Here is a 10,969-nt window from a genome sequence, read left to right on the forward strand (position 1 = left end):
GGCGGGGGGTGGGAGGGGTGGAAACGCGACAGGTTCATCAATTATCCATCAAGGTAGGAGAGGAGGTGTGGGTTCTTCAGATGCTAGGACTCCGTTTCTCTTCCCTCTGGGTGGAATAAGCTGATGTAGGAAATTACCATTATTTTTTCTGATACCCCCAAGAATGTCTCAATGCTTTGAATATGCGGGAAAGGACTAGGACGTGTCCATATTTTTCTGAGGTCCCTACTTAGGCCCAGTTAGAACCTCTCCCAGCCATCAAAATCTCCCTCTCTGACACATCCCTTACTCCCTTTACTTTGGTCTTTTCTTGTTGCCCATACCCACATCTCTATCCCCTTACCCTCTTTTACTTTTAAATATAGCACTCATTACTGTCTGATTTATTGTTTGCGGTCCACCTCTCCCCACTAAAATTATCGGCTGTAGGACAGCGAGGACTGAATTGTTCGTTGCTGTATCCTCACATCGTGGCAGTTAAGTGGTCTGTAAACTCTTGTTGTATAAATGTACTATAGTTCATTATGAATCCCCAATATGAACCCTTTCAGGAAGCCTTCCCTGATTGCTCCACCCTGTAATGATCCCCTGAATTCCCATAGCATTTAATACGTACCTTTTATTGATATTTTAACTATTTCATACATGTGATTCCCCAGCAAGATTGTCAGCTCTTCATGGAAGGAAATCCGTTGCTTTGCTAAGCACGTAGTAAATGTTGAATATGTTGTTTGAATAAGTGAATGCTGTTACAAGCGTGCACCCCGACTTGGCCAGAATCCCTCTGGGCTCAGCTCTAAGCAGAACTGAGGTATCTCTACTAACAGTAAGAGCCCCTTGCTGAGAAAAATAATTTTTTTTTTAAGAGAGTCTCACCCTATCACCCAGGCTGGATTGCATTGGCACCATCTCAGTTCACTGCAACCTCTGCCTCCTGGGTTCAAGCGATTCTCCTGCCTCAGCCTCCCAAGCAGCTGGGATGACAGTCGCCCATCACCACGCCTGGCTAATTTTTTGTATCTTTAGTGGAGATGGGGTTTCACCATATTGGCCAGGCTGGTCTCGAACTCCTTACCTCAACTGATCCATCTGCCTCGGTCCCCCAAAGTGCTGGGATTACAGGCATGAGCCACCACGTGCAGCAAAAAATAACTTTAACAGAAATAATTATAATGCCTATTTTACAGATGATGAAAATTATCCTCTAAAGGTTTAAGTGATTTTTTCCCCAAGGTCAAAGCAAGAAGGTAACAGAGTACACCTTTAAATATTTAAATGTTTAAATAGCTGATGCATTTCTTTGTTTGTAATTGTAGTTTGTATTTTTTTTAAAGTGTCTGTTCCCTTTATCACATTTTTGGGCTCAGCACTCAGTCTCTGTTGATGGAGAGTAAGGATTTTAAGGGCTCAGATGTGACCAGACCTATTGCTGTGTGGGTCAGAGATTGTGGTTGACATCAGGGGCTGGTATTGAAAGGTGGGAACAGGAAATAGTAGTAATAGCTATACGTCCTGGTTCTCCTCTTGCTCTTTTCCTATTTACGTTAACTGGGCACTTCCTAGGCCTCAGTGTCTCCGTCAGCCCTGTTCTTGCCCTTGCTATAAGAAGGAAGTTTTCCAGCTACTTGGAAGGTTGAGGCAGGAGAATCACTTGAACCTGGGAGGTGGAGGTTGCGGTGAGCCAAGATCATGCCATTGTACTCCAGCCTGGGCAACAAGAACTGAACTCCCTCTCAAAAAAAAAAAAAAAGAAGCAAGTTTCAAGTGCTCTGAACTCCTTAGGGAAAAGCTTTAGAACAATAAATGTGGGGCGTAGGGGGAGGAGGGCTGTTAATTTTAGCCTGGGGTTCTCCAGCTGGCATACTGTTTCCATCTTGAACCACTTCCACACCCTGAGCTGTTCCTGGGAGATCCCTCCCTCCTCCTGGGGGCTTCCCCATTCCCTGGTTTGGTCTGAGCCACAATGGCAAGCATTCCAGAAAAATGCTAAGAGAAGCCTGGCTGAGTCATTTGATGCACAGCTCAGGAGGCAAAGAAAGGATGGTGATGAGAGACGCTGGTTCCAGTGGTGCCTGTGATGTGTGACCTCGAAGAAACTTCCAGTTCCCAAAAGGGCAGCATGGCCATTGTTTTGTTCTTGGTTAGTGACTCTGCTGCAGGTTTCTGAGGACCTCCCAAAGCCCCACAGTCTCTGTTTCAACTACAGGAGAGAGAAAAGTTAGGGTTTGTTCCTCAGGGCCTCATGACTCTTCACGGCTAACATGACAGTGCAATATCGTTTGGGAGAATTATTTTAGTACAGTTCAGAGTCTGGCAGTCTCCTTCCTCCTCTGTCTCTCCTGCCATCTGACTTTCCATAGGGAAAGGAGGACATTTAGGGAGAGGGAACAGGTGAGGATTTCCAGTATCTTGCTGGTGTATTTTAATTTATTTAAATTTAGAGAAACAGCGGTCTAATCAGGCAGTAATTAATTCCCTCTTCATTAGGGGCCTTCATGTGTGCCTTTTGCATATGGATGAGCCACGGGTCACACTGTCCCTTTGAAGAGAGATCCTTGCTGAAGGTGAGAGCCCAGTGTGCTCTCCGGCACTTGAGCTCCTTCCCCTTCTGTGCCAATGCTTCTCTTTTCTCCCTACCCTCACCTGACAAGGACTAGATTCCTGTGGGGAAAGAAGAAAAGGTTAATGAAGCTTCCTATCCCACCCTCCTTGGATCTGAATCCCTCCCTCACGGCCCACAGCTTATACCATCCATGCCTCATCCTGTACCCTCAGGTTTCATCCAGCCCGCTCCCTCCCATCAGCCACCTGCTGGGATATCTTCATGCCCCAATGAGTTGACTCCTCAGAAGCTTGTTTGCCTGGCACCTCCGCTTTGAGTTGGTTCATCAATCCTTGGCCCCGCTCTGCTTCTTTCCTCTGTAGCAGTCCTTTCCTTAGGGAGTGTGATGCCCTGAATGCACACACTGCTGTAGTCCTGACAAATACGCTGCCTCCTCCTGGCACTCACCATTATGTGCTGCACAGGCTCAGCTACACTTCCCTCAGCTCACAGTGCAGCTCCCAACACCTAAAGCACACACCTACCAACACACAGACATTCCTATCCTAGCTTGAAAGATAAACGCATGGGGGCATATCCAGTCTAGGGCAGCCCGGGCCACCCTTTTGTGCACTACAACATCCATATCCTCCCTGAGGCCACCCCATTTCCACGGAGCAAGTGGGGCACAGATTGGGGGAGGGGGGAGAGATGGGACCTGGGTGGTTACCATAGCAATAGAGCCTAGCAACAGCTGAGAGGCTGATGTGTGGGTTTTCACAGGGCTGTTACAAGAGCCAAACCTAGAATTGGGGACTCAGAGGTGACTGATCCCAACTGGGCAGCCTGCATTCCCTCCCCAAACACACCCCTTGATCCCACCCCCACACCCCTGCAGTGCCTCTCTCTGAGAGGGCAGAGTAGGGAAAGCTAATGAGTTAACCACAGGGCTTCTGATTCTGCACAGCTTTTGGGGGGCAGCTGTGGGTGGGGGCAGGTTAGGGAGCAAAGCTGAAAATAAACCAAGCAGGGCAGCTTCTTTCAGATGGCTCCCTCTCATCTTTTCTCCATCGCTCCATTTTTCTCTTCTCTTTTCCCCATTCTCCCTCCGTCTGTCTTATCAGCTCTCTCTTCCACCTTGATCCACCTCCTATCCTTCCATGTAACTTTCCTTTTCTTCTGTCTCCCTTCTTTTGGTCTTTCTTGACCCTCCCTGGCAAGGAACAAGTGAGCCACGATTTCTATTCTAGTTTCTCTCTTGTGCAATGCTCGTCAGGACGGCTCCCTTCCATTTTGTCCAAGTTAAAGCCCCAGTTGTCCCCCAGCTCCAGGTCAGAGGAGGGCAGGTGACTTAGGTCTAGAGGGGGTCCCCACCTCATCCTGTACCTCCTCCTAGCTGTCCACCCCCTCTCCTCCTCTCTACGGGGGTCAGAAGGCAGAACCAGGGGACTTGAGTATCTTGCAAAGGCTTTATTTGAAAATTTTGAAACTTACATCCCACAGTAATTCAAGATGATCACCACAAGAAGAAGGAGATAATACAAAAATATATATCACAGCATAGGAGCCAGGGAAGAGGGGAAGGGAGGAAGGTGGAAAACCAGTGAGAAGGAGGGAAGAACCTGAGGAGGGGGAAAGGGCAGGGAGGCAAAAGGAAGGAAGAGTGGAAGGAAGGAGGGAAGAAAGGAGGGGATAGGAGGGAGTCCGGGAAGAGAAGGGGTAGATTTGGAGGCAGAGCTCCTGATGGCCTTGAACCAGCTGACTCCAGTCCCTGGCAGCCTAGGTGGAGTTAGGGAGCCCAAAGGCAGGCTGGGAAGGGAGGACTGGCTCAGGGGGCTCTGAAGTCCAGAAAACGGCACACACACAGACAGCCAGGACAGACAAGACAAAAGGGACTGTAGGAGAAAGGGAAGGGCAAATGGGAGTCCCTTTCTCATGTAGTGCAGCAGGCGACTCCCCAAAACCCATCTGTCAGAAAACAGATTTTAGCAGTGGGGTGGGGGTGAAGTCTGGGGCCTCACTACCCCCATTCCCAAGGGGGAGCCCTCAGGGTGATGCCGGCACCCTTGGAGTGGGATGGGGAGACAGAGAAACAAATAGTGAGGAATGGGACGAGACCATGACAGATGAGGGCACAAAGAGCCCCCAGCTCACCTCCCACCCACCTCTGGAGCAGCATGCAGGGGCTGCGGAAACGAGGTGAGTGGGTGTTCATGAGGGAGAGAGTGAGCACGCTGCACACCACCACAACATCAGGCCGGGAAATGCCCGAGTCCCTCCATAGAGAGGTAAAGTGCTGCAGGGAAACAGCTGGACCACGAGTGAGCCTGAGCCACAGAATACCGGGAGCGGGGTGGAAGGAAAGAGTGCAAATGTGAGACGAGAGAACTTGAGAGCAGCTGAGCGGAGCAGCTGTGGACAGGCGAAGAGGGCGCTGCCAGGCAGCATGTGCAAATGGCTGTGAACGGTGGAGGTGAGTGTGCAAGGCTTTCATGTGAGTGCACAGGGGTGGGGACAGGGACCCGAAGTCAGGCCCCCACCTGCAGGAGGGCGAGCAGATAGGATTGCCTGTGGGGCTGGGGAGTGTTCCGGGGTGGTGTGCAAGGGCAGGAGCCAGGAGCCCCTGTGGCCCCAGCTCCCCACAGCTGCCCCACCCTCAGTGGGATGGGGGCTGTGCCGGCCCCTTGGCCTCCTGCTTGGCTGCACCCCAACATTGGGGGGCATCACAGATTCACCAGGGGAATCCTGAGAGGAAGAGGGAAAGGGCACAGTCAGGAACCAAGGGGTAGGCCAGAATAGAAGGGGAAGTTCAAGACAAAGAGAGGGCAGAGTTGTCTTAGACAAGGTGGCACGAGAAAAAACCAAAGAGGGCAGAGTTGGAGTTACGGGCAGCAGAGAATAGGACACAGATCCTGAGAGACTGGGAGAAGGAAGGGTGCCTCCCAGAGAGGAGCTGGTCCGCCCCCTTGGGAGGGTCAGGAGCTGTGGGAGGCCACGCCTGCCTCCTCACCACCCACCCAGAGGGCACCCCCACCCCAGCTCTGAAGACCTAAGTTGCCTTCCCTCTTTGCCCTCCCATCCCATTGCCCCTGCCCTCACCGGTTCAACTGGAAGGCTGGAGCCCCCTTGGGGTGGGGCATCCCAGGCCGGGGTCCCCCTCGGGGCTCCTCATGGTCAGGGGTGGGGTAGGCGAGTCCCCGAAGGCCCCCAGCACAGTGACTCCGGCGGGGGACAGGTCTGTCAGCGGCTGCTGGCTCTCCTCTTGCCTCAGGGCACCTTGCTGCCCTGAGGGTCTGCGCCGCTTCTGGCTGCGGTCCCAGCTGGGGCACCAGAGGGAAAGAGGTTCTCTTGCACACTCAAGTAGCCCCCATCCTGGGCCTGCACCAGTGGTCACCCCCAGCCTTGCGCAGTCACTCCCAACATCTTACAGCAGAGAAACTGGCCAAAACACTTCCCTCTACTAAATCCCCTTGGACTCTGTGCCCATAAAACCACTTCCCCTGCCCTCTAGGGGCGCTTGGACATCTAAACCTCCTTACCCTCCAAACCTGATCCAGATCCACAGAATTAGTATCCCCTCCCCACCACCACAGTGTCCTCCCCTCTGCATGCCCAGAAGAGTCATTTCTCTCCTCGGCAGACAACTGGCAGGCTTAGTTCTAGTTCAAAGCAAGCTAATGACTTGGACACCTGAGTCTAATGATTCAGTAAAGTGTGAAGGACTGAGTGATGCATTATTAAATGTGTGCAAAGAAAGCTCTGGATTCCCCCCCCCCCCCACCCCAGGCAACCCTAAGAAGGGCTCTGCAGACTGGGTCAGCTGTCTCTGTCTTGGAGGAAATAGGGGCAAGGGAGGCCCACCAAAGCCCCAAATGCACAGAAATAATTCCCCTGCCTTCCCTTACCCTTGTATTTCCCTGGGAGACAGAATCTACCCTGATTTCTCACCGTCTTCCCCCAGCCAAATCCTTATTATCTTTTCCCAAGTTCTTGTCTTCATCCAGCATTTCCCACCCACCCCCCAGCAAAAGTGCTGCCCCTGCCCCTCCTGGCTAGAGCCTCGACTGCCAAACATTCCATCCCCATCTGCCAGCACCCTCCTCCTCTCAGCTTACCAGAACTTGAAGATGATGCCAGTGGCCACGAGAACAATGATGATGGAGATAGTAATTGTGACATAAAGCTGGGGGTCCACACCTGATTGGGGTGGGAAGAAAGTTTTAGGGAGCCCCGAGGTGGTAGGAGCCAAGAGGGGCTGGGGGCTTGGCCGTGGGCTGGAGTGGCATTGCTGTGTGGAGCCATGCTGCCGACTGTCTGCCCCTCTGGAGCCTCCCTCTTTATTGTTACCACCAGCGTTCCCCTGAGTTTTCAGCTCTTTTCCTCCACTTTCCCAAATGTATTTCACCAAATCCTGTGTGTATATGTGACGAGGATGAGGCCCTGTGATCAGAGAGAACCTACCGCTATGCCTAGAAACTATGGGGTGGAGATGTCCTAGTCTCTGCCGTGGCCCAACTCCCAAACCACGGGCCCTGTTCCTCTGTCAGCACTCCCTGAGCCAAGACGTCTCCCGGGTAGTGCCCTTCATCCATGGCATTCTCTGCCCGGAATACTCCCACTCTGTTTTCAAGAGCCAGCTCAAATGTCAATTCTCTGAAGGCGTCCTGATCCCCAAGCAGGAGGAGACTCTCACTTCTCTTTTTTCCTAAATCATGCTGCACGTGCCTCTATTTAAGCATTTATTACGTTGACTCCTCTCCGAGTACTTTCCTATCTCTCTGCTCCAGTGGACCTGAACTACGACGGGGTGTCTTTATCGCTGCCTCCTGTGCCAGTATAGTGCCTGACACATTTGTTGGAGGAGCTAACAGACAAGGCCTCCATTTCTGCCCCTTGGAGGCTTCACCCAGCCTCCTCATCCATCATATCCCTCCCAGCCTTTCCCACTCACCTTCCCCACGGCCCCCGAACAGGAACGGCCGCAGGGTGGCAGGTGCCTCTCCAAGGATAAGCCCATCTCCATCACCCCGCATGGAGTCTGAGTTGGGGTGTGGGGTTGCGAGCCCATGAGGGGCTGCAAAACCATAGTCCAGAAATCCGGGATTGGCAGAGTTGGGGTCCCCTCCATCCTCTCGAGACACGGTGGGACCCCACACAATAGCCCAGGGGTACTGGGATGAGGGCGGCCCCTCCTCAAAGCCTGATGGGGTGGCTGGGGGTGCAGTGCCAGGCAGGACTTGCCGACGTGATCTTGGGACCCGAGGGGACCGGCTCGGTGGAGGTGCCCGCTCCCACACACACACATGACGTGGGGCCGAGGGGCCTCCCCGGGCACATGGGGGGCGGGCTGGGGCTGGTGGGGTTCGAGGGGAGGAGGAAGAGCCCTGAGCAGGCGGTGGGAGGGGCAGCAACAGCAGTGGCCAGAGAGGGAGGAGGTGGGACAGCAGCAGCGCAGGCCTGCAAGAAGGGAGAGAATGTGGCTGAGACACAGGCCTACTGTGGGCCTACGTGTGGGAAGGACAGGCTCACACCAGAAACCTCCAGGTTTCCCTGTGAAAGCAGGTGGGCCTTGGGAAGATTCTCGCCTCACTTCCCATCTTCCAAGGGAGGATGGCCCTCAGGAGGGAAGGCCCTGGATGGGTCTAGGAAGGAAGGAGTCATGACCCCAGGAAATGTGGTCTCCAAGCTCCCTCTGCTGGGCCAAACTTACCACATCCTGGACTCCATGTCTGAGGTCTTCCTCAGCTGTGACCCAGATTTTCAGCCTTTACTGGGAGAAAAAGGGGGCCATCACACCCCAGACCTGCCCTGTGTACTTCCCCAGCTAATTCATCCACCAATTCTACCCGCATCTGCCCTCCCAGGCCACCCAGCTGCCAGCTATGCTGCTGCACCCAGGATCCACTGCTTCTTAGCATCCTTTTAGGGCAAAAACTCTAGCGTGGTTGCCTGACCAGACCCCAGCCCCATCTACAACTTCTCAGGTCCCTATTACCTCTCCACCCCAGGGTCTACTCTGGCTGCTCTGGCTTCCTTCTCACTTCCTCTGCCCACAGCTCCAGGCTTTTCTTGGATCTTAATTTAGAGCCAAGAACCTTGTGATTCCTTGAGCACCTACCGCTAGGGAGGGAGTCTGAGGGTAGGGGGAGGGATGGGGAAGTCAATCTGAGCAAGCGAGTGAGTGTGTGTGCGTGCAGGGGGCCCTCCCAGCCCTGCCACCCTCCCACCCCACTGGCAGCGCCAGGCATTTGTCTTATGATTAGCCCCAGGAGTCTGCATCTTCAGGAGAAAGGAAGAGATGGAGGGATGGAAGAAAAGAGACAGAAAGAGAGGTGAGTGGGAGAAAAACTACAGAATATAATTTTTGCTCTTAATGTTTAATCATCCAAGTGCATAGGTGCCCTCTGAAGGGAGGTGGAGTCAGGAAGAAGCCACCCCCTCAAATGTGGCTCTCCTGGGTAAAGGATCCTGGGAAAATCGGGATGGTTGGTTTTGAAAGAGAAAGGGTGTGTTCTCAGAGCTGAGGGTGGTGGATCCAGGAGGGGCAGCCTCCCTAGTGGGAGTGAGGATAGGACACCCGGTGTCCTCTAGATTCTGGGTCTAAATCTGCCCAATGGGCCGGATGCAGTGGCTCACGCCTGTAATCCCAGCACTTTGGGAGGCCAAAGCGGGTGGATCACCTGAGATCAGGAGTTCAAGACCAGCCTGGCCAACATAGTGAAACCCCGTGTCTACCAAAAATACAAAAATTAGCCGGGGGTGGTGGTGGGCGCCTGCAATCCCAGCTATTCAGAGGGCGAAGGCAGGAGAATCCCTTGAACCTGGGAGGCGGAGGCTGCAGTGAGCAGAGATCACGCCATTGCACTCCAGTCTGGGCGACAAGAGCAAGACTCCGACTCAAAAAATAAAATAAAATAAAAATAAATAAATAATCTGCCCATTGAGTCTTCCCAGATAACAACAGGGGAACAAGATGGGAAAGTTACGCGAAGGGAGTGGGGAAGTAGGCAGTGGGAGAGATGGGAAGGGGTGAAGGGCTGGGAGATGTAAGGGTGGTTAAGAGTGAGAGAGGAGAAAGGTGAAGAGGAAGCTGGCCTGGAGTGCAGGGTGAGAGAGAGCAGGCAGACCTGAAAAAGAGTGGACTGGGAAGAGAGGAGGAGAGTGGGTGCAGAAGACCCGAACTGTGGAGGATGCTGAAAGGAGGAAAGGATGAGAGAAAAGGTCAGGGAGGGGAAACGGAGAGGGTGAAGGGGTCACAGGTGCAGGGGAAGAAGGGGCAGGAGGAGAAGGAGAGAGCGGTACAGGCAGGACAGCCAGAGGAGTGGAGCGTAAGGGAATGGGAAAAAAGGGGGAAGAGCCCAGGATGGGGAGAAAGGAAGTGGGAAAGGAGAACATAAATGCTGAAGAAAAAATGACATGAGGAAGGGGCTGGGAAACAGAGGCGGGAGCAGCAAAGATGGAGGAGTTGGGAATTGCTCCCCCAAATGTAAAGGGATATGGAAACACCGAAAGACATAGGGATAGGGGCATGGTGGGAAGAAGGGAGAGAGAGGAAGGGAAGAAAGCTAGGGAGAGGGAGCGAGGCGTGTAGAGCGAACCAGTGAAGCGGAGAAGGGCTCCCCGGCGCATCTGTGGCCAGCTGACTCCAAGACTATCGCCCCTTCGCCTGTGCATCCCCCCCAACCAGCGCCAACCCAGCCCCTGGGCCCCGCACAGCTTCAGCCGCCCCCTCCAGGAAGCCCGCAGTCCCCGGGCTGGCGCGCCACCCCCACCCCTCTCCCAGCTCCTCACCGACCTGTTGTGCGCAGGAGACGAGCTGGGGGTGGGGCGGGAGCCTCGGGGTGCGGGAGCCGGGCCCCAGCCCCAGCGTGGCCCCCATCCCACCCATCCCGCAGGCCCGCACTCGCCGCACAGGGCTGGAGAGTGGCGAGAGTCGGGGGAGACGAAGAAAAGGAGGTCGGCGAAGGGACTCCGAGGCAGGGAGCGCCGAGAGCAGACTGGGGACCCGAGGCAGGAGACTGCGCGGAGCCGCCCGCCGAGCCGAGACTGGATGGAGGCAGCCGCGGGGACGGGGACGGCTGCGCCAGGGAGGGCGGGAGCGAGCCAGGACCGCGGAGGGATGGAGAGCCCTTCGGGGAAGGGGCGCTGGGAGGCTGGAGGCCTTGTCCCGGGCGAGGGACCGCGTCGGGAGGGGCAGGAGGCGAAGGGCGCGGAGCCGGGAAGGGCAGGGCCGGACTCCCCGCGGGTGGGGGCGTGGGGGTCCCTCTCACTCACCTGCATGGTTGGCACGGCGGCGCGACGACTGCGGGCGCTCGGGGCTGAGCGGGGCTGGGGGGTCGCAGGAGCGGGCGGGGTGCGGGGCATGGTCGGGAGGTTTGGCCCGCGGCAGGGCGCTGGAGCGGGTGGGGGGCGGGCGCCCGGGGCGCG

At 54.9% G+C, this 10,969-nt stretch overlaps 1 protein-coding gene across 3 annotated transcripts; it reads right to left on the reverse strand.

Moving 5' to 3' along the window:
- Positions 1-3,997: 3,997 nt before the first annotated feature.
- PIANP (PILR alpha associated neural protein) lies at positions 3,998-10,969 on the reverse strand. Of its 3 annotated transcripts, none has more exons than XM_017891875.1 (6): positions 10,817-10,969; positions 8,253-8,312; positions 7,494-7,999; positions 6,658-6,739; positions 5,642-5,862; positions 3,998-5,287 (listed from the first exon to the last, which is right to left on the reverse strand). In XM_017891875.1, the coding sequence occupies exons 2-5, from the start codon at positions 8,267-8,269 to the stop codon at positions 5,646-5,648; spliced, it is 822 nt and encodes a 273-aa protein (XP_017747364.1). In that variant the 5' UTR covers positions 8,270-8,312; positions 10,817-10,969; the 3' UTR covers positions 3,998-5,287; positions 5,642-5,645. The 3 variants fall into 3 exon arrangements, with proteins under 3 accessions (XP_017747364.1, XP_017747365.1, XP_017747367.1); XM_017891876.1 differs by lacking the exon at positions 10,817-10,969 and adding an exon at positions 10,338-10,806; XM_017891878.1 differs by lacking the exon at positions 10,817-10,969 and adding an exon at positions 10,141-10,291.

The sequence above is a fragment of the Rhinopithecus bieti genome, unplaced genomic scaffold, assembly GCF_001698545.2.
Source record: "Rhinopithecus bieti isolate Rb0 unplaced genomic scaffold, ASM169854v2 scaffold_21022, whole genome shotgun sequence".
NCBI lineage: Eukaryota > Metazoa > Chordata > Mammalia > Primates > Cercopithecidae > Rhinopithecus > Rhinopithecus bieti.